This window comes from Lipophrys pholis (assembly GCF_963383615.2).
Source record: "Lipophrys pholis genome assembly, chromosome: 4".
Classification (NCBI taxonomy): Eukaryota; Metazoa; Chordata; class Actinopteri; order Blenniiformes; family Blenniidae; genus Lipophrys; species Lipophrys pholis.
In genome coordinates this window covers 21,396,876-21,420,928 of record NC_137637.1, presented here as the reverse complement: position 1 = coordinate 21,420,928, position 24,053 = coordinate 21,396,876, and the positions used below count along the sequence as shown (strand labels likewise).

The window sequence follows — 24,053 nt, the reverse complement described above, 5'->3', positions numbered from 1 at the left end:
CAAGGAGTCAACAATGAAGAAGTGAGTCCATCTGAAACTTGTAACATTTAACTTTAACATTAAATATCTTAAGTATAAGTATAATCATAAGCTGCTTTTGCACAAAATTGAAAATTAGAGGTAATTTAATCAAGCAAGACGACAGAAATGCTGACTTCAGGTTTAGATCTTTCTGTAAATTCAATTTTTATTGCGCCTTCTTTTTGTGAAACGTGTGGATTTCCCATGCTAAGAGCCACAGTGTCTGTTAGAGCAGTTCCATTTGTCATGGTGTGATTTTCATTCTTGCTCATGAGTGTAATAACCTAATTTGTCAGTCATGTTGATACAAATGACTGTGACAACAAAACTTTTTAGCTTTCTTGTGATTTTGATAAAGTGTTAACAAAGATTAGTTACTCTACATTAAAGTGTCGTAAATCTGGATACGGCAGTGTGTCCAGTCACAGTTTTAAATCAAATCCTTCAAATAAACTTTTCTGGTGTTTCCACACCCAAGAACAACACCTTTGTCTTCTCTTCATGTGTGCTTTGTAGATGTGAAGTGACTTTTCAAAGTGAATTGTTCTTAAACACTAAATCTCTTTGGGCCAAAAATGTAATGGTAGGCAGTCAACTGATCAGTCCAACTGACAAGATAAGACATGCACCACTTGAACTGAAGCAACAATAAGAAAGGCAGAGGTATGAATTGGGGAGATGAACGAAAAGGACATAAATAGATTGTTTACTTTTTCCGTTCTACTGCTCAACCCACCTCTAAACCTGAAAAAAAATAAATCTCATATTTCTTCCTCTGTTTTGTTTTATGAGGGTTCGGAGCCCACCAGAGACCAGCTGTCGTTGGAGGGGGAAAAGCAGGTTGCCAGGACACAGTTCAAGTGGGCCAGAAAATCCAGCAGGACTGCAAGATGCAAAGGTACCATAGTGACTCTCGCTGCTGCGCTGATGTCACTGAGCAGTGGCTGTGGAGAAATACTGAGCTGCGCTGCATCTCCTATGATATCCAGAGAGGGGAGCTGTTCGACTGAGTAGCAGAGTTCACGTCAGATGTTTCTCTGACAGTGTTGGACTAAAACCATTTTCTACATGTCATAGTTTTTAGGTGAGAAACACATCACTTACAAAAAGGGTGAATAGTTATTGACTAATAAGGCATGCACGCGCCCACAGATGCATGCACATCCAGTAATCCACTACATTGTGATGAGAGCAGTGCTGCTCAGCCTCAGAGGGATCATCATTTCAGAGTTTTTAAAGGCTTAACTTGATGGCGAACCGAGCGAGAGCCTTTAGATATTTTTATAGCTGTAATCTTTTCTCTGTGGATTGCGATTCCACCGTTGTGTCGGTCTGCTAGTGACATGAATGTTTGCTTATCGGCCTGTACATGGGGGACTGTGCAATATTTGTACATAGAAGCTGGAGCTGGAGAGAAAAATAGTTTGTCCATGTGTGGATTCGTATGAGTTTGTGCGTAATTCTCCTTGAATCACATCATCAACTGCCACAACCCTGGACAGCTGTGCTCAGAAGCTCATCTTGTCATGAATACTTAATCTTGGCTTTAAGATTAAGTCGGTCTGCCTCCGTCCAGCCAGCGCAGTTTGTTGTGTGTGGAATATTTCCACATGTTGGATTTTCCACAGCAGGAAATGCTTCGGTAGCTACAGTGTCACAAGAAGGAAGAAGGAAACTACCATACTTACCAGAGAAGAGGGTTCAATTACTAATTGCTCAGTATCTGAGGCTGTTTTTTTATCGTTTTTGTTACAAATGGGACCCTGGCAATCATATTTCGTCCAATAATTTGCAGCACGATTTTTCTTATAGGAGTTTTTACACCTCATTTGAAATAGGCAGGTTGCTGTGTTTTCTGATTTCAATGTAGTTTTGTGCAGAGGCTTCTACGTGTTTCTCTTTCAGCTTGCTGGAGGATGAAAATAGGCAAATGGCTTTTCACATACATAGTTTATTGTCATGTGAGAAACTTTGAAAAACACCGGAGCTGAACGTCTGCACACAAGGATGCAATTATTTTCAGGTGTTTTTCTTTTTTTTCCTTTATCCCGATGGTTGGATAATAGTTGTCCGCTGTGATTTATAGATTAGAATTTCTTTTGTTTGTTGTTACAAAACCAAAATATTGGACTCCTTCTGGGGAATCGTCTTGAGGGAGGATGGATGAACTCAACTAGTCTATCGATCTAGCCGTCTTGTGTACCGACTTTATCCAAGTTTATCCAAGATCAATAGGTCTTGCAGCGCCCATTGACCAATCAGATCACAGACGTTGCTCTTAAAGGAGTTACATTACTAGATGAAACTGATGAAGGTTGAAGGGAAGAGAGGGAGAGAGGTGGGACCGGGCCACAGATGCTAATGCAGTGTGTTGGAGACCATCCCTCCCTCTTCACAGCTCCTCCCCTTCACTGCCTCTCTATCGCTCCCCCACTACTTTTGGTCCGTCTCATAATCTCTGCCCACTGTCACCACACAGTCAGACACAGAGAGGGGCTCAGGACACAAAGTCTGGACTGTCTGGCTGCTTTTCCTGCTGTTTGGCATCATATCATGGGATAGTGACAGCTTTCGCCTCTCAGGGGTTTCTGCTCAGCTTTGGAGGATGTCTATGGCGCTCGCTGTACACTTTTCCACTCATCGCATCGGGGAATGCCACAGGAATCGTGTGTGCTTGTGGTTGAATGTTTGAGTCCAGCACTATGCCCGCCTCTGATGGTCTTCAGTCTAGCAGCACAAGTGGATCACCATGAGAGGAGGTCAGCACCAGCGAGGTTGCGGGTGTCAGCACCTGTTCAGAAAACTGCTCGGTAAATGTGGCTGCTGCTTCGTCCGAGTCAGAGGTACGTGGATGCTCTGCTCATTTAATGGAACCTCACTTAGACTGTCCTTGTAATTCAGTCCACCTGCACTTTTAAGGACTTACCTTTTTTTCTGCATATGAGAAACTGCAGACACCTGGCTTTTGTATTTTTATTGTATTAGTTGAAGAATTAGTAGATCATTTCTATTTAGACTGATTTTGTTTCCAAACTACAAAATAAAATGGAATGAAAGGATCTTTAGAAGTTTTTGCAGTTATGCCAAATAGCTTTAAAAGTAAAAAGGAGGCTGCATGTAGTTTTTCAAGACAACAGTAGAGAGCGCTGTTCTGACTCGAGCTATTGAAAGCATCCAAACAAAGGTGCTCCTCACCCTCTGCTAAAAAGAATAATGAGGAAAGTTGAGATTGAAACAACTTTGCTTGGATTTTTTTTCCACCTTCTTTACTGTTTCAAGATTTGATCAAACAATATTGTGGAAGTTCAGGACTGGACATTAAATTCGATTAACAGAAAAGTCAGAAAAAAATCTCTGAATTGGAGATGAGACTGTGGCATAAAACAACAACGATGTGTTGGTGGCAGCCACTGCTGCAAAACGTGTTCTGAAATATGATTGCACTAGCACAGAGCACATGTCTTTTAGGCTTGATTTATACTTGTATGCAGTATTTTCTCTTGAGGTATTGCATACCTGTCAACCCTGATGTTATCGTGCACAACCAAAACAAACAAGAGCACAAATTTAGATTTATACAGTCACAGAGTCCATTTTTATAGTTTCACAATGTCGGCTCTGTAAAGACTCAAATCGCCATATGATTTGTGTTGGTTTGTTCGTGTAATTTTAGAATTGGAGTGAAGCTTGAACAGAAACAAAAAACAATCATAAACATCCCAAAATGTCTTATTTTTGGATGCCGGGAGAGACAGAACGTTAGAGATGGTGTCACATCTGGATTCAAGAGGTTCTGAACATGCCATTGGTCTCTGAATCATGGAAATGAGCCAATAAGTCACTGTCCACATATTTTTTTTCTTAGAGACTTTGTTTAGAACACCCACACAACACCTCACACACAGATACTCTGTTAATCTTTAGTTTGGGTTTCCAGAAACAGAGAAGCATAATTTATCACACAAAACAAAACATTAAGAAAAATGAAAGTTGGATTACAGTAACGTCACATCAATATCACTAACATGTTTTCTCTCCTTAAGCCAAAGTCATTGGGTCTGTTTTTCCAGCTTTTCCGAACACAGTTTTTGTAGTTTTTTTGTCTCCGTTAAAATACATTAGGTTAATTCACTCTTGATATTCAGATAACAGGTAATTCATGTATACAGTAGACACTATCACAATTGAAACTACTTGTACTGCCTTTTAATCTGCTCAAAGAAAATAAATTTGTCAAGCTGTAGTTTGAAGAAAAGGTTGAACAGTTGTACTTCATGTTCCTGGGATATGTTTTTGCTCTTACAGGACACATGCAATCACACATTTAGCTTTTTAGCTGTGAAAGTTGCTGTGCAATAATTTGGATAGTATGCAGTTCTGCTCTTATTAAAGATATTTCTGAGCTTATTGCGGCACTTGTAAGTAGATTTATCTGGCCGTGTCTGTCACTGTTGAACCCTCAAAGATCAGGCACTACAAGTAAGTTCCTTTAAGGCAACTAATCATCTTCTACTTACAGTTTTTTATCAAATCAGTGTTGTGGGTTTTGATGCAAATTTCCGCTGACTATGGGCAAAGGCAGAGTACACCCTGCAAACACAGTGAGACCAGACAGTCACGCATACTCTCATTCATGCCCATTGGCATCACTAGTTAACCTCAAACACATGTTTTTTGACTGCAAGTTGGAAACCAATGTACAAACAAAAAGCGCTTGGTTAAACAACCATTTCTGTACCACGATGAGGTCAGTTACTATCCAAAGTGGTTTACCACACTTAAACCAAATTGCAGCTAATCACTACCTATGATGCTATGTGGCATGCCCATTGCTTGAAATTTCAGCAGTTCTGGCAACATTTACATTGCGATGTCTCGAGCTACACCGTTGAGTTAGTCCCCCGTATTGCAATTCAATAGAAACAACTCTGTTAGGCCACTGTGTAGGCCTTGTTCAGGGGTTTGTGCTTATCGACTACAAAAATTTATGTGATCCTCAACCTCCAATCCACTGAGGGTAATAATTTTATGAATACATGAATAATCAACCATCATAATGTTGATACATGCAGTCGAACAAAGAATCAAGACTTAACTACCTGAATAAATGCAATTTTTTTTTTTTTAAGCATGCAGGGCGATTAATCAAGAAGTTTAAAACACGGCATCTGTGAAAGCCCATCAGAGTCCTGTACCCCAGTCCAGAGTTTCAATGTTTATATTCTGTACACTGTACAAACTGTGACAACTGTAAAATTGAGTTCAATGGGAGGTGTGTAGATTACTGTTGAATTGTAAATTAATTGGCTCTCGGTTAAGTACTTTCAAGAGCTTTTCATGACAACCACCTTCGGCTGTTCTTCATCTGCATGTTTGACTTGGCCTAAGCTTTATGCCGGATGCCCTTCCTGACACAATCCTCAGTGGGATTCAAACCTCAATGTTCCAGTCACAAGCTCGCAGCTCCAACCTCTGGGCCACCGCTGCTGCTTTCCACATCACTTCTAACACATAGCTACAATCAAAATCAGATTTCAGGAATGTTTATTAAAATATCTAACTGCTCTATATTTGATGTTTATCTCCCCTCAAAGACATTTACAGTTACCACCTAAAGAAGAAGGCCAGCTGTATTTTAAATCACCCCACCCACTCTGGAACTCGCCTCCCTGTTGCTTTCTGAGATAAAGGCTTTTAAAAACCTTGACAATTATAGTAACAAGAAAAGCTCTTAGATAAAATTAAAGCACACACACACACACACACACACACACACACACACACACACACACACACACACACACACACACACACACACACACACACACACACACACACACACACACACACACACACACACACAGTCCTCTCAAAGCTGTATTTGTAAAACTGTTTTTCAGTATTAAATTTTTTTTGTAGCTGTTTATAATTTTATTCTATTCTATGACTGCGGTGCTGTTCAGAAAATCATTTCCCTAATTCTGCACCACTGCTTCTGAGCGCACGCAGTCGCGTCCCATTACTGCCCCTGACCCTTAAATCCTCTGTTGTTCCAGTTGTTGGGGGAGTGATTACTCTGCTGCACTGCTGTGACAAACCCTGCAAATAGACATGTGAAATGTGAAAATGAAAACAGCCTCAAGTTGAGAGGCACTGCTTTCTCACCTTTGCTGGCAAAGCTTAATTGATCGAATCTGGCACTTTCCCTTTGGGATGTGCTTCCTCGTTGTGACGGGATGTGAGTAGGAGTGTTATACAAAGTGTTTTTCACCTCTTAATACTAAAAGTCCCAACTGTTTTTTTATGTGTTTGTACAGATATTTGCGGTTTAAGAAATAAATCACAATCAAAATAGCACTGATTCTTCTGTATTTAAAAAAAAAAGTCTACATCTCTTCTCTCAAACATCCTTCTATTATATTGTTGCCTCTCATTTTCATTTGAAACTCTCATACTTGATTGGACTTTTTGTCTTTTGAGCTCTCTATTCTCCTTCCTCTCAACAGTTCTGCAGTCTTTCTCATTCAGTTTTTTTGTTTTATTTGACAGAATGTCCATGAGCTATTTATAAAGACAGAAGAACACCTCCAGATAAACTGTTTGGGATATGTACGCAGGAGTCGACTCAAAAGTCCTGCCAGCAGTCTCACAGTGTTCAGCTGTATATCACTGACTCAGAAACTGCCATGACTAATAGATCATTATCCCACTATTATGTGTGAGGTCATCACTGCCAGTATGTGAAGAAATAAACAGGATGACTAACAAGCACAAAAGTGCTTATTTCCACAGGTCATCTCTACTGAACAAAAATATTAATACACCACGTTTGCTTTTGCTCCCATTTTTCACGAGCTGAACTCAAACTTATCAGACTTTTTCTATGAACACTAAAGGCCCATTTCTCTCAAGTATTGTTGGAAGTGTTTGGTGTGACCACCATTTGCCTCATGCAGTGCAACACAGCTCCTTTGCATAGAGTTGATCAGGCTGTTGATTGTGGCCTGCGGGATGTTGGTCCACTTCTCTTCACTGTGTCAAGTTGCTGGATTTCTCCACTCCAGCATCCTGCAATTAGACTGGATGTGGAAGTGCTCTGGAAGAAAGATGGATAGATGGACGTACTGTGTTCCAACTGAAGGAGAACGCTTTAATCAGAAGTAATTATTTTTTTCTTCTTGAAAATGCACATTGAAGAAAACATAATCTGAACGATTAAAACAAACTATCTTGTTCCTTCTCCAGTTCTAGACGTATCCTCGAAGCATTATGATATTAGCAACACTTTAAGCATTGCTTATTTATTTGGATATAAAAAGTCCCATGAGGTGGGTTATGTTCTAATTTGCACTACATAAATAGAACTGAATTATAACTTAAAATTAGTTGCATACTTCTTCTAAATATCCAAACAATTTACAATAATGTATGTCCCAAGGTTATATTAGATAAGAACGGTCGAGGATTATAGTAAAAGTTATAAGGAAACCAAACAACAGCATAAACAACAGGTGAAAGGGATGTTGATATTTTATCTTTGACCACTAAAGTCAAATGGTGTATAAATGTGTGAGCTAATGCAGATATTATGCTAAAAAACAAGGCAGATTTTTCTCTTTTGTATAATCTGTCTATAAACAGCAGTGTACACACAGACACTTTCAGATGTGTGTCTGTTACATCAGAGGTTAGATGAGAACATCAGCTGTCTGCAGATAAAGTAGCAACACATGTTCAGTTGTAGACTGGAGGGGTTCAGCGTTGTTGAAGGCCCTCGGGAGAGAATAGATGCAGACAACATGAGTCCGTAATTTGTGTTGAGGTGATGTGAGAGAGAGCGAGAGAGAGAGAGCGAGAGAGAGAGCGAGAGAGAGAGAGAGAGAGAGAGAGAGAGAGAGAGAGAGAGAGAGAGAGAGAGACCTTTTAGATTGAACATAAATTAATTAATAAACATCTAACATAAGTCTGAGTTTCATTAGAGTGCAGGCCCACCACTGTGAGAATTTTAATATTTCTAGAAACAAAGTTGTAAACTTATTACATGAACAAAGTGGCAATAATATACTGTGATATGATTTATACACACGCACGCACGCACGCATGCGCACACACACACACACACACACACACACACACACACACACACACACACACACACACACACACACACACACACACACACACACACACACACACACACACACACACACACACACACACACACACACACACACTCTGGCTCTCCTTTTGTTAGCTTGATGATGAACTGCCAATTCCACGGTCCACCCTGTTTTTCATCCCATGTAAGCTGATATCAGTAAATTGAATCAATCTGTATAAAAGATGGATGGATGTATTTAGAGCTATTAATCCTTACAAATATTAAAGTAGTACATATAAGTAGTAACCTTAGCATTTCTGGTTCAGACTGTGCAGTAGGGCTTGTTGGCAACGTTTGAGCTGCCTTTCGTCAGTGCTGCAGTCACGGTTACAACTGGAGTCCGGTTTGTGACTAATGTTTGACTAACAAACTCTCTTTTTCCATTTTCAGTGTGTTGTCTGAGTCTGAGCTCAGGTTTCAGAGATAATCACACCTTTCTGACCCTCCTGATTCTAAATCCATCCATTAGTCTGTTAGCAGAGAAACTGTGTTGCACAAAACCATTTCCAAAGCTCATACAATGATGATCACAAGAAACACTTTTCCCATCAGAGATGTTATAAGTGTAATATGTTAAGTATAAATCTTCAGTGTACACGTAAGGTTTGCACAAGGTAAAAAAAAAAAAAATGTTTTGGTTATCTATACATGACAGGATGCATTAACAGCGTGCATGCTTGCATGCACCGGCTTCGCTCCCTGTGGCGGTCCAGCTGTTGCTCCGTGGGAAAAAGCACATTACATAAGTGTTTCAAACAAACATCACAAACCGAGTCGTTCAGCTCAGCAGTAATTGGATGTCAAAGTGACCATCATGGACCATTAGAGGTCAGTCTAGAGAATATATTGACGTACATGCTGAAAAACCTGCAGAAAAGTATGATTTAGTATCATTTCAGCCATTTCAGCAGACGGCTGAGAGGATCGTTGTGTAGCCTGACCTTAGTCATCATGAAAACCAGGAGGGCCAGTTGTCAGTATCTGCTTTGGGTTTAAGCATACGTACATTGAAGTTTGCAAGATTTCGTTCTGTTGGATTTATCTTTTTGCTTGGTGGCCTGGTTCGGTCAGACCTCTTTAAAAAAAAAAAAGAGAAACTCACTGAACCAAGCTGGTAAAATGGTCCAGTCGTCTCATAGGTGAGTCACAGTCTTTTCCAGCATCCCTGTTCACTAAACAGGTACAGAGGACGGCTCCATCAATCATTGATAGTGACTCTCATCCTTTACGAGGCTAATGCGAGCTCCTCCCCTCTGGATGAAGGTTCCTGGTCCCACAATGCAGGACGAAGCGTTTTAAGAACAGCTTGAACTGAATAAGACCCAGTGACATTGCACTTTATCATATTTATTCTATTGATCCATTTTTAGCTCTATTTATTATCATGTCTCTTCATTGAATGTTCTTATCCTGGTTTATGTCAGTGACTGCTTTTTATCTCTATAAGTTTTTATTGTGTTTTTATTGTGGTTTCTCTTCATCTATTTTTGATCTTAATTATTTATTGGTGAATAGCGGAACATTGAGCACTTGTCTGTCTTGTCTCACTCGACCACTTATTATCTGCTTGTTTGGTTCATCGTGTGCCTTTATTTGTTATGATGTGCCAAGTAATCGCAAAACCTGTAAAACAAGTCTACCTACGCGTACCAATAAAGTAACGTTGACCTTGAACAAAAGTCTCAACAATTGATGGTGAAGTTCATCTGACATTTTATCATTCATTTTAGTGTCTTTACTTACTGACAGACGCTCAAAACAATGTGGAAACTCAAAGAAATTGTGAGATACATTATTTGGCGTGAAGTAGTTGGTCCTGAGGCTGTTTTTAGCTTCATAAGATGACAGTTCAGGCTGGTGGTTGTTTGACTGTTGCCAAAAGTTAAACCATGTTCATATATCAGAAAACTGCTCAAATCTAATAAATCTTCCCACAAAAATACTTGGACGCAATCACACTTTGCCAAGTGTATTTTTAAAGTGGACAATAAGTTGTGCATTAAAATATTTATCTAAAATCTATAGGCTGTATTTTAATTCAAAAGTTGGAAAATATATATTGACAATTGTAGAGTTTTTGTTTTCAGGGTGAAAATTTCTTTTTTTTATATACTGTTATACATCCAGAACTATCTTCTGATCAAATTGGGATTATTTTTTATTTATTTATTTTTTACCCCCCAAGCACATAGTAATCAAGTTTTTGCATAGCTGATGACATTTCAATCATGTCATCAAGAAAATACTGAATGTCATGTCCTCTGTAATTGCAGTTCATTTGTAAAAGCTGGCATGCTTACAAGCTCATTTGCGGCAATAGAAAGTACTACAAAAAAAAGTTAATAAAGGGAGATTGAATGTGTTTCAGATATGCTAGAAAATGGTTCCACTAGAAATAAAAGACATTTGTCCCAGGTTTCATTTTTTTTGCTTAATTTGGAAAAATACGTAGATTCTGAAAATGGTGAGTCATACATTGTGACGTAAAAACAATAGTAATTCACTGCAGTTCCAGTCTGAACAACCCCGTTAAAATCAAATTACCCATGAGATGATGAGTTTGGTTATACGGCATCATTTTGACCTGGGCAATACGGACTTATTAATAAGTTAACTCGTCCAATGAAATGGATCATAACCTCAGAGGACACACATCAGACGTTGTCTTCTTGAATGATAAACGTTAGTCTCACAGACCTGCTGCCATGACGGTACACATTGGGGATTTTTGTTGTCTTACAGCTGTGTTACTTCAACTTCCTCTCATTTTCCATCTCCCACAGTTTTATCTCTCAAATTCCTCATTGCTCTGGATTAATTGTTATTTCTCTGCTTCCCCACGCTGCTCAATTATTTTTGGTCAGCATGACTGATGATGACAAGATTCATTTGGAAAATAATCAAATGGTTCATCAGTTCATCCCTCAGTTCATCCCCGCCCCGCAATGAAAGCGGCGAGCAGAGACAAACACACATATCCGTCCTGTTTCCTCTCTTGTCTCAGTCATTTCAATGAGTCGCCATGCCATGAGGGTTTTGTTTAACTTAAATCTTATCTAAATTTAATTATACTCTCCTGCAAGTAAATGTATGCTGTCAATATCTTGAACAATGAACTTTGTATTGTTGTATTCAAGTAAATCCTGCCCGTTCTTTTTGAAATAAAAAGGGCGCATAAATGAAGCAGGAAGAAAAACACATTATTTAGCATTTTACTGTCAGTGTGGTGTCATGTTTAATGGCTGTATGAGGCACTTTTGGCAAACGACTGACCCAGATTTCCACTGGCTTCTTGAAAGCTTGTTATTATGATTACAGCTTACATAAATGTGCTGACAGGGAATAGTGGCTGCTGGAATGAGTCCAAAATGACAAAATGGGGCTCCTGAGAGATTCCACTCTGCTCGGATCAGCAAACCCCAGTGAAATGTTAATGTTAGGGTGCTTGATTAAAACAGTGTGACTGAGCATTAGGTACCAGTTTCCATGGACTGTAGAAGTGAAGCTGGAAACATGATCCAGCAGTGGTGTGTGAGGGTGTCCTCTCCCGGCTGAGATTTAGGTGCACTTTAGAGCACCGAGACTCACTTTTGGTCCTGTAATTCAAAATCCACAAATTGGAGTTCTCATATATTAAAAACTTTATTTACGATCCATGATAATTCAGAAAAATGTGTACTTGGTGAAACAGGCGTTGTGGCTGAGATATATGAGCCCAAGTATTCACCACAAGTTTACTGTCTGCTCACTGCACGCCATTATAGCCCAGTACAGGTTTTAGTCGAGTCTTTATTAAATAGAGTGAGTAACAAGGTTTATAGCCTATAACAGCATGTGCATTTACTGTTTTATTGCTGCTTATGTTGACCTTTTTTTTTTTCTGTAGAACTCTGCAAAAAGTTTTGGGACACTGGGAAAAAAAAAAAAAAACTACAAAGAAAGGATTTTGCTTTGAAAGCAAAGGGTTCATTCATCCATCTGCTCCCACTTGGTAAAGAAATACAATCAACCCTTTCTAGTTTATAAGAATAAATAAATCTAAATGGTCATTTTTTTTCTTATACCTGCCTATAGCAGGTAGACTAACGCCTCTACAATACATCAGAACATGCTGTGCTCTGTGCGATGACACCTGATTCAAAAGATTAGCCACATTCGAAGCATTAATTAAAGGAAAACAAGTTAAACTACTTATCACTGTTTCATCAGTGCAAATAAGCAACTCTAAAGTTAACTTTCAAAGTTACATATACAGTGATCAGCCATGTTTACCCATTTGTCTTCAGAACTGCTGTTAAAATGATGATAACAAAATGAGACATTTTCTGTGAAACCCAATACGGAAGGGGCTCAGTTGCTTTGACATTATGTGAATGTGAAGATGATTTTGCATCAAATAAGTCAAATGATAATTTTTAAGAAGCCAGTTTGAGAGCAATTACTAGAGGCTTGGAGATGATCCTGCCATTTGGTTGGCTGACTGGATAGATGAATAACAGGCAGTTTAAAAGAACTATCAATAGTTATAAATAAGGATATTGGACTTAGTTGCATTTTTTTTCCACATAGTCTTTCTGCAGTTAACTGTGTGCACTCAATCTGTAAAATGTATTTCTATACAAGCATCCTGATGAGAATAGATCAGTTTTCGTATTTAAGACAATTTAGGGATCATTTCTACAGTAGCTACAGAAACTTATGTTACAGTGAGAGCTCAACACAGGAAATGGAACAACATTTTTGTCAAAAATCTGTCTGCAACATCTGACCTCAGAGGCTATACCCCACAATTAGCTGTTGTACTTCATCCAAATCCTTCACCCCCTCCTCTCTCTCTCTCTCTGCAGCTGAATCTTACTCTGTGGCGGGCAGTGACGGCAGTATTGGTCCTTCAGTGGGCTCTGTGCCCCACCAGCCCTCAGGCAGCTCCAGCCCCTGCTCGCACTCCCCGTCTGGCGGACCGCGGCATCCTGTCAGCACCCTGAAGAAATGGCTCACCAATCCCGTCCGCAAGCTGAGCTCTGATGCCAGAGGTGGAACAGGAAAAACCGAGAAGCAGATGTCCAGGTCAGACGAGAGGCAACCGCCGTTGCTGGTTTCCCACAGCGAGGCTCAGCAGAAGCCTGTGGAGCCACACAACAGCTCCACCAGCCTCCCCTCTGGAGACACGGTGAGGCTTTAAGATGAGCTTCATTTACATTCTTGAGCAAACACATTTAATTAACTAAGTTCTAATGGCAGTTTGTGTCTGTGTACAGGAGTGGAACGTTGGCTCGTTGGGTCAAGAAACTTATTCACAGCCATCCTGCCAGAGCTGCTTATCTGATCTTCAGCAAGCCAGGGACATGCAAAATCTGGTAACTTTTCTATTCTATTCTATTCTATTCTATTCTATTCTATTCTATTCTATTCTATTCTATTCTATTCTATATTGCATTAACGCCCACTGATAACACCCACAGGTCTTGTTTGTGAATTGTAAGTGAGTTTTTCACCACAGGTGGTAAAACACTCAAAGTGTATTAATATTAGTTTGAGCCAAAATTAGATACAAAAGAACCCTAAAATATTTAAGTTCTCCAGGTGTAACTCTGATCGGCTTTAGTGTTTCTACTTTACTTTCTGAGATGCGCAGAAAAATTTGGAAACAGATGTAAAACCCTCATAGTTTTATGTATGTCGTTCTATCATTTGTATCATTTGTCATTCAAACAATGGAATCCGTGGAGTAGAAACAAGAACGTGTCCCTCTACAGTCTGTTTTACGAGTATCAGCATAAGTCAAAGCTCTGATTTGCTCTCATCATTTGACTTGTTGTGCCACATGTGAGCATTTTCTCATATAAATTCTTCTACTAACACTGTAATCTTTGAAAGGCAGCGGGATAGAATCAATGCTTGGGGCTTTCGTAGATAACATCTGGAAGTAATCAACTATCCAGGCTGTATTTAACAGGCTGAAACAGGGTCAGGGTTGGGGGTGAGGAGAGCGTGCCAAAATTAGATGAAGAAGGGGCCTAAAAGGCAAGGTGAGAAACAGGCCTGTGGAAGTTGGACAGCTCTCTGGCCTTGATAGAGTCAAGTTTCATTAGCTTACATAAGAGATGAGAGGAATTTTAAATGATTAAAATAATCCTTCGACCCATAAAGTTCATTGTTTTGGTTGATAGATGACTGTCCTCATTTTCAGTCTGTTACAGGCCATATTCCACCTGCAGCTTATTATTTATTTTCACTCTTTAACCCTTCAGTCTTGTGCTGCCCAGATCAAGGGAAACCATCTCAGGGTTTCCTTTAAAGGAATAGTTTTTAAAACTATATATTTTTAGCTGAATGTTAAATGAGAAGATTAATGTCATTCTTATGTCTTCATAGTAAATAGGAATGTACAGCCAGCAGCGTGTTATCTTTCCAAAGGTCATAAATCCTCCTTCCAGCATCTACAGCTCGCTAATTAACATAATATATCTTCATTTACATATACAGAAGTGTGAAGGCATAGACTCCTCATAGACTTCCTCCACATCATTTCTTAAAACAGTACATTCCACAGCTTTATTTAGGATTTATAGTTGTAAGTCCATGTCTCAGGTGCTTATGGTTAGGGCAGAGTCTGGGTTTCTGTTTCCTCCCGATTTTCATCTTTTACGCTAAATTGTGCTCGTGCAGCTTCCTCTAAACATTTCATTGAGTTGTCTGCTCCTGAATATGTTAAGTGATTCCCTCAATCTCTGTCTAAATGTTGAGAATTTGCAGGACACATTCAGAGCAAAAGTACATCAGCTCTTGCTCTCAGGCCTGCAGAGAAGATGAGGTCTGAATCATCCCGCAGATTGTTTTCAAAGGCAAGATTTCTGCTGTGTGAGAACGTGAACAGCCGGCTCAGAGAAAGGAAAGGGAGCAAAAAGAAAGATAAACAGAGAGTGCATATTTGACCTACAAATATGCACAGATTTTACAGACGGATTAAGGATCTGGAGCAGCGAGGCAGTGGACAAAATGTGTGGAGACTACAGTATGCAGAGAGGATTACTGTCAAATTCACATTAGATTATAGAGCTTTCAGAACTGATGTTTTTTATATAACGTCTTTCCACGCAGAGGTCGGTTACCCTGATTTCTATTACAGTACTTAACTTTACAAACTTATTATCAACCTTCATCTTAGTTCATCAGTTCCTGCAGCAACATAGAGGAAATGAATGGTTACTTGTTAACTGATAATCTGTTCCCAGGGAAATTAGCTCATTGGGTTACAAGATGCTATAAATCAGAGATGAGCAACTTGGAATAATGTCAGGATAGATAGATAGATAGATAGATAGATAGATAGATAGATAGATAGATAGATAGATAGATAGATAGATAGATAGATAGATAGATAGATAGATAGATAGATAGATAGATAGATAGATAGATAGATAGATAGATAGATAGATAGATAGATAGATAGATAGATAGATAGATAGATAGATAGATAGATAGATAGATAGATAGATAGATAGATAGATAGAATAGATAGATAGATAGATAGATAGATAGATAGATAGATAGATAGATAGATAGATAGATAGATAGATAGATAGATAGATAGATAGATAGATAGATAGATAGATAGATCGATCGATCTAAATGAGAAAAGAAGAATAAAAAAAAAAATTCTCACAATGCTACTGCTACCATTCAGATGAGAGAAAGCAAGCATGCAGCAGGTAAATAACTGCATTATCAATCTCAAATGAGGTTGGTAGGTGACTCCGTACTCATTAAAAGTCATACTGTAATAACGTTCAGATTTATTAAAATGTACTTTGAGAATAACAAATATGTACTTCTTCTGCAGATATCACTGTAAGGTCAAGTATAAGGGGGATTCATCTCACCTCATGGTTAAGAGGTCCCTGGTTTGATTCCAGGTTGTACACTATAGTCCGCCGAGCTCTGTTTCTGTGCTCTGGAAGCCTCAGGTGGAGGAAGTGATATAGAAGATGAACGGATGAATTAACCGGAGCCATAATGATTTATGTCGGTGTTCGTTGGCTGTACTTTGCTTTGTATTAATCTGTAACATAACTATACTAAACCGTTGTCGTAAGATACAAACCATTTATCGTTATTATGTTGTTTTTTTAATGAAATGTGTAACGACACACAAAACATAAAGTCGCTGAGAAGCTTCAGTAACAACCAACAAAGACAACCACAACACAATGTTCTTCTCAGTCACTCATCACTGCTGCTTTTCACAGCTTCACAAATGTCACATATTTGATTGGAATACCTAGAAAATTCTGTGTTGTCTCGTGTGTTTCAGAGTGAAAAATCCAGCATTAACACTCTGCAGGGCGATGACAGCTGCATTGTGACTGATGACTCGGGCAGCCAATGGTCGGCTGTGGGTGACAGTGAAGAAGAGAGAACCATCGCTTTAGAGAAGAGCATGTAGGTGTCGAGCTCTGCATTCACTCTTTATTGGACAAGTAACCGCATTTGGCTTTACCAAGATATAAAACTGTTGGCCACACTGCATGGCGTACACCAAAGTGTTTTTCTTAGATTGTGTAGTCTTTGGGATGGTGCAGTTTCTCTCAGACTGTGTTACTAAGTTTGAAAGTGATGTTTGAAGTTTGTCAGATACAGCCAACATATTAACATGAGGGAATTACAATGTTGTTGAGATAAAAAATGCAAGAAGTGAGAATGAGAATATGCATGGAAATATGTCTTAATATATTTATTTTGAATTTGTATTTAAAAGAAGGCGTTGAAAAGACAGTTCAACAACTTGGACAATGTAAATTTTTACATTCTTGCATTGAGATTATGATAAAAACTTTAACAATAATCCACATCTTGAACAAAATAAGTAACTCCCTCTTAAATTTGAATGTTGCACATATTTGAACTGAAAACGACTTTCCCCAATACCAAAAAACAAATGCATTACAATTTTTTAGAAAATCAAAGCACCATAATAGAAATAGGCTTTGTTTCTTACTGTTTTCTTCTCACATTAATTCAAAGCATCAAAAGGAAGCAAAGTTGTGTTTTTTGGGAAAAAGAGACTTTCAACTTGGTCCATGTTGCTTTGTGTGTTTTCTTTAGGTAGCAGAAGAATGGACTGACAAAATGACAACTTGTTCACAAAGAATCAGAAATATTACTCATCCAATTATATGGATTCCAACTTCATTCAGCTTTAGTTTTGGCTCCAGGTCAAAATAGAAGCATAAATCATCTTGCAGAACTCTCATCAATCGGGGAAAAAGCATCCCCTGAAAATGTTCCGCTGTTTCTGTAACCAGAGTACAGTTTGTGTTCTTTTTTTTTTTTTTCCCTCAAATGTGAATATTTCCTCTTTTGTTTCTAATTGTCCTTTTTTTTTTCTTTGCCAGATATGTGATGACAGAGCTGATAGAAACAGAAAGATTGTATGTTGAAGATCTTGGACTCATAGTTCAGGTGTGTTTCACTTCAAATGAGCCACATTGTTGCGAGTTGAATTGTCAATAAATGATTGTTTCCCATTAGAAATGATCTGTCCACAATGTGATGAGTTTGGTTTGTGTTTGCACAGGGCTACATGACCACTATGACCAATCAGGGAGTTCCAGAAGACCTGAGAGGAAAGGACAGGATTGTGTTTGGAAACATCCATCAGATTTATGATTGGCACAAGGAGTAAGTCACAGATGTCTCCAATACGTTCTCCCAGCCGGTTCCTACGAAGTTAAATGATAGTTTCCTCGTATTTTCTTCTGAATTCCTCATGTTTCATGAAGGTCCACATGTGTCACACCCCCCGTGGCTGCTTGTTTCCTGCCTCTCAGGGCGTATGTGTGAGCAAATGTTTTCACTCGACTGGATGACTCTCTGCATGACCTTCTCTGCTCTGTGTCACGCAGCTATTTCCTGGGAGAGCTGGAGAAATGTGTGGGTGATCCAGACACCCTGGCCCAGCTTTTCATCAAACATGTGAGTCCAAAGGTCACTAAGTAACAAGTGTTGATGAGAAGTTTCTTTTTTTGATTCTCCATGTTTTCATTTTGGCTGAAGGTTCAGTCAGCTCAGCCCCCGGTGGCGAAAAGGCTCCGCGGGCTTCCCACGCAGATATGTTTTTGTAGATCTGTCATGTGCAGGTGTAGCTGCAGAATAAAAGCTCTTGTAATCACGCTAAAACGCTCTCGGCGCCGGCAATCAGTGTTAAAGATGCTCGACAGAGAACATGCTGTGAGAATGAATTGCATTTGCAGCTCTCAGGATAAATAGTGTTCATCCAAAACAGCTGATAAGTCGTGAGGTTTTATTTATTGATTTTGGGAACCCTGATCATGTTAATCCAGTGCTATAAATGAATGAAACATGCGCATGCTTTTAATCAGTGCCATGCAGTTTAATCTCAGTTCCTTCACAGGTGGAAAAGTTAACGAAAACGAGCAAAATCTACTTGATGAGACACTTTTTTTTTTTTTTTTTTTTCAGCTCAGCATCTCTATTCTTCTCCCATCAGCGTAATGTAGCATGACTAAGAAAACCCTTCTCTCACTGGAACTATTTAATAACAGAAAATTCCCTGCATTCAGTTAAAGAAAACAAAAACAGTGGTGGGCAACAGGAGAGCGATAGAAACTAAGATCAGGATCTGAAAGTGGCTCAGAGATTTAAGTCTGCCTATTTAAAGGTGCAGGATGTAATATTCTAAAACTTTCAGCAGTGAGCTGATAAAAGCAAACCACAGTCATGATGTCATTACATCGATGTTTATGTTTTGCTCAAGGTTAGAACAAGCATATATTGATTCCAAAAAGAGAACATTTGGCCTGACTGAGATGCTTGAGTGGTACATGATGTGCACTGAAAGATGGAAATAAAATGTGTTTATGTAACAAAACAATATCTCTCTATAACCACATGCAGATAGTTTACTCAGCTTGCGTTATCATGCCTGAAATAATCTTTCTTTGATAACCAATGGTACCAAAATAACTTAAAAAGCTCAGGAATTAAATACTGATAGTAATGACTCCTCCACTATGGAAAATCTAGGTCCAACAACAAAATAGCCGCTCTCTTGTCCAGTCTTTATAGGTCAAATAAAGACATATAAAATGGTTGTTCTGTATGACTTTGGTTTCCCAAAAGAATTTGACTTTAACGAAATACCTTTTACTGTTTTCTGTGTTTTATTGTTTGCAATAGAACAGAAGTCTCACATAGATACTAGTTTAACTATCTAAAAATAGCAATCTGAGGCCTGTGGGGAGAGAAAGACATATCAAATAAACACTCTCATCAAGGTGTTATGCTCATTTTGCTGCTCTTCTGGCCCAACTGAGATCAAATGAGGCTGTATGTGGCCCCTCACCTGTGCATCATTGTAGCACCATAGACCTAAAACCACAATGTGAATCTTAAATACTTATAAAACTGTGTTGGATTCTATATTTTGGAGCAACTCGGCCGGTTAGGTCTCACAAATCTAGTTTGCTTTTAGTTTTTCAGCCCCAACAAAGCGAGAAATAGCTATTGCTTCAGTAACCTTATACTGACCTCAATGTAACTCAAAACACATTTCAGTTCCCACAATAGTAATAAACGCAAGGCCAGTGTTTGAAACGATGTTCATCGGAGCTTTGTTCTTGTCCGTCCACCTCGCAGGAGCGACGCCTTCACATGTATGTGGTTTACTGTCAGAACAAACCCAAGTCAGAGCACATCGTGTCTGAGTACATCGAGACCTACTTTGAGGTGAGACTCAAACGTGATCACGTCTCTGTCATTGTAGTTTTCTTTGTCTTCACCTACAACCACCCAGACTGCGCTACGAAGCTTTGTCTGTGTATTTATCGGAATCACTGAAGCCTTTATATGTCCCGACAGGATATCAGGCAGCAGCTGGGTCATCGGCTGCAGCTCAATGATCTACTTATCAAACCTGTTCAGAGGATCATGAAGTATCAGCTCCTACTGAAGGTGTGTTGCTCGAAATGATTGTGTATTCACGTGTTAATTGAATATGCACGTGATAATCAAAATGAATTAGAAACTGATATATAAATAATAAATGAATGTCTGATTGACTACCCGAATGATGAGGCTGTGTGGTCTAAAATAACACATTAAATATCACCAATACATGGTCAATACATTTGACTTTTTTCAAAGCATGTTTTGACTTTGGTAAACCTTTTCTTACTTTGCATTGTGAATCGACCAAACACAGCATGTTTGTCTGAAATGCTCCGTCACCTGCCAGTCATTTTGCAGTTAGAAGTTTTTTTGCATTGGCACCATCCATCCCCTGTAGAGTAAGAGTCTCAGCTGGTTTCTGAGTGCTGCTACTGATTTATCTTGAAAATCCACCATGACAGCTTTTATTGATGCTGTGTCAGTAAAGGCTATCAATGGCCTCATCAAGTGATAGATATTGACTCTAGATTATAGAGGAACATTTTCAAAATGATGACGTTGACTGTGAATACACCTGCGCCTTTGATTGTCTGCCTTTGTGTGAAAATACAATCGGACTTAAGAAGAGATTCCTCCTTAATCTAGAATCAGGTTACTTTCTTCTCAAAAGTGAATTATAATCAAAATGGTCTTTCTGACTGACTCCTCAGGACTTCCTGAAATACTACACCAAAGCTGGCAGGGGCATTGAGGAGCTGCAGGTGAGAACTCACTTTCAGATGAAATCCTTTACAAAATCCTTTTGAACTTTTGCCCTAAATCCTGATTGGTTGTTTTGTAAATGTGATTTTGTTTATCAGAGAGCTGTGGAGGTGATGTGTTTTGTGCCAAAACGCTGTAATGACATGATGAATGTTGGAAGGCTACAAGGGTTTGAGGTGACGTTCTGACCCTTTTGACATAGTAATAGCACACTTGTTATCCAGGATGCTTTTCTTAAATAGTCTTTGTTGACCATTTCAGGGGAAAATCACAGCTCAGGGGAAGCTTCTCCAGCAGGACACTTTCTCCGTCAGCGAGCAGGAAAGCGGTTTGCTGTCCAGAGCGAGGGAGAGGCGGGTCTTCCTGTTTGAGCAGCTGGTCATCTTTAGTGAGCCAATCGACAAAAAGAAAGGCTTCTCTCTACCAGGCTACATATTTAAAAACAGCATTAAGGTAAGGGCAAAGCTGTATTTCCCTATGAGTTTTTCTTTTGGTCGTTTTCTTCTCAAACACTTGGTGCTCTGCAGGTCAGCTGTTTGGGTGTGGAGGAACACTCTGAAGAGGATCCATGCTGCCTCGTTCTGACCTCCCGGGGGACCGATGGCAGCGTTACACGCTTTATCATGCACGCATCATCTCCAGAAATACAACAAGCTTGGTACAGCGACGTCGCCCAGATCTTAGATACTCAGAGGAACTTCCTAAACGGTGCCAGCTCAATTTATTGTCAAAAATAATCTCAGATTTTATCATCGGCTGCACCAGACTAACGTACCACATCCTTCTGACCACTGCAGCGCTTCAGTCCCCGATAGAGTACCAACGCAAGGAAGGCAAATCCAACAGCCTGGGCAGGACCGTGAAATCTCCAGATGCTCCAGCATCCGGGTTTCGTCCTCACTCATCGGCATCCATGGACAGACGTCAGCAGCCCTGCCTGCTTTCTTACAACAACTCCCTGCCTTCTCTGCATTCCTGCCAGCACCACTCGGCCTTGAAGGCGGTGCGTCGACGGCAACGCTCAGCATCACCTGCCTGCGCACACGAGCGTCTCTCTCTTTCTTGCAAATCATTTTGACGTCTGCTTTCTCTTTGTTTTAAGGTTTCTAACCCAGGTGCAGTGACACTTGGCGGAGGGCATCGTCCACTTGCTTCTCTTCAGCAGCTCAGCTCGTGCTCCAAAGCGAGGTCCAACCATAGCTCATCCAACGGCCTCCCACCTTCCTGAAGCCAACACAGCCTGCAGGTTAGTTTGTAGCTTTATGAGCAGGCACCATCACAAATCTAAACCCAGAAACATATGGGATCTTTTGTCATGTTTTTATGTTTCTTCAGAGCTGCCTTTCACGACGTCTCCTTTTTCTCAGTCGTTTTCTTGGTGTTCATGAGCTGCAGTACAGAAAAGCACATTCCCTGGATTTGATAAAGGTTGCAGCTGGGTTTGGCGGAGCCGTTATCTCCGTGTTTGTTGTCCTGTTTGCTGCTGTTGAGGGGAAGCGATTCTATGGCTGCCATTGTCAAATATCCTGTTGTGACTTTACAAACCTGGTCGACCTAACCTGTGGCCAGAGTCATATAGTCACCCAGCTTATGGAAGATCCTGCTGACCTGATGTTTTATCTAATTCCTTCAGACTTCCACTGAGAGGAGGAAATGGTTTGATCGCAGCGCTCTTATTAGACGTGCGAAGCTGGCCTCATTCCGCAAACTTGTCCTCGTACTCTCGGCTCGCTCACTGTGTTTCTTGTGCAGCAGCATTTCCATTGTGCTCTCCATGTTTGAGTCACAGCAGGGTTCCAATATACCTAAAATGAGCTTTTTCTTTAACCTCTGTCAGACTTTTTCCAGCAATGGTTCCTCTGGATACCATAACTTTATTCTTCTTTTAGGTGCACACAAAAGTTTTTCGCAAGACACTTTTTGGTTGGACTATGTTTTAAAAATGCACTCAGTGGCAACAAGCAACTATTGTTATTAGTATAAATTTCATCATGGACAATCAACAGTACTATCTCAAACCAAGAAACAGCTTGCTATGACTTGATAGAGCTAACTGATACTCACTGTTGCATTTAGGTTCTCCAGAAAATCTGAATTAGTTCTCAGTAAAGTGAAATGTGTGAATTTGTGTTTAAACTAACAAGCTGTTAAATAATTAATTGGTTGCCTCCTCCTAGGGTTTGACTGGCAGGTCCCAGGCCATCAGGTTTCATGTCGATGAGACATATTCAGCAGTGAATAAGCGCCCGGACCGGCTGAAGTGAGAAGTGAGCGCGAGCTGCAGGAATCTGGAAGGACTGTGAACTCACTTCACCTTTCTGGAGCTGCTGCTGGCCTCAACTGAGACCGTTTGTTTCACTCCTACAGACGCTGTCAAATTTCTTTCAAGTGTAACGGTGATGCAGGCTAATCGGGATTCTTTCTTGTATAGTCACAGTGGATTTTGTTTATTTGAGTGTGTCTGTTAATATTCTGCATCTGCACACATACACAGATAGTGACATGTATAAAATATGGTTGGAAATACTCAGAGATGGTTCTGCTGTGTTACATTTGTATAAATATCTTACTTTTCCAGTGAAAACTCTTGAGTGGATATTTTTGTAACACATGATAATTTTCTTAAGTGACCAATTTGACTTTATTCCCTCGGAGATGTCAAAGCTCGCCATGCAGTCCTCCGTGAAAACCTGTATGATTGTGAATGTCGGTGTCATTCTAGGATCGGATGTCATGTGACTCGTGTGTATCTGTGCATTTTCCTGAAAATTAGCAAACACACACGTTTTCCGTCTGGTGGGCTATTTTCACCCCGCCATTGTCAGTGTTATCTGAATTTGGCACATTCACACTGTCAGGCAGAGCATGAATCACAATCGAGCAGAAAGAGAAAAAAGGGAACAAAAATAAAGCCGATGTTCTCATCGGTCATGGTCACTTTGAATGTAAATAATTTTGTGTGGAATCATGTCAGTGAAACAATCCTGGAACACTCATAGAATTAAAGTCAAATACTGTTCATAGGTTTGTTCTTATTTCTTAAAACTGTCTGTATGTTGCAGCACAAAACATTGCATCACGATTCCCTGTCAGCAATGTGTCATAAAGCATTTCATCTTTGTCTCTTTCTCGCTCTGTTTGTGTGTGTGTGTGTGTGTGTGTGTGTGTGTGTGTGTGTGTGTGTGTGTGTGTGTGTGTG

The 24,053-nt window shown here is 39.8% G+C and overlaps 1 protein-coding gene across 1 annotated transcript; it reads left to right on the top strand.

Moving 5' to 3' along the window:
- The first annotated feature begins 1,645 nt into the window (after positions 1–1,645).
- Positions 1,646–23,985, top strand: arhgef25b (Rho guanine nucleotide exchange factor (GEF) 25b). The gene is made up of 16 exons (XM_080460724.1): positions 1,646–2,864; positions 13,030–13,352; positions 13,441–13,539; positions 16,497–16,624; positions 17,578–17,644; positions 17,760–17,863; positions 18,088–18,157; positions 19,841–19,930; positions 20,063–20,155; positions 20,803–20,853; positions 20,953–21,030; positions 21,116–21,307; positions 21,382–21,562; positions 21,652–21,857; positions 21,957–22,100; positions 23,032–23,985. Exons 1-15 carry the CDS (start codon positions 2,771–2,773, stop codon positions 22,080–22,082), a joined length of 1,902 nt encoding a protein of 633 aa, XP_080316850.1. The 5' UTR covers positions 1,646–2,770; the 3' UTR covers positions 22,083–22,100; positions 23,032–23,985.
- Positions 23,986–24,053: the final 68 nt, after the last annotated feature.

Bases quoted from the DNA above. Each gene is read 5' to 3' on its own strand.
- arhgef25b (XM_080460724.1), top strand. From the start codon at position 2,771: ATGAGAGGAGGTCAGCACCAGCGAGGTTGCGGGTGTCAGCACCTGTTC. The intron at 13,540-16,496 runs GTAACTTTTCTA...CGTGTGTTTCAG, and splicing joins CCAGGGACATGCAAAATCTG to AGTGAAAAATCCAGCATTAA. The intron at 18,158-19,840 runs GTGAGTCCAAAG...TCCACCTCGCAG, and splicing joins CCCAGCTTTTCATCAAACAT to GAGCGACGCCTTCACATGTA.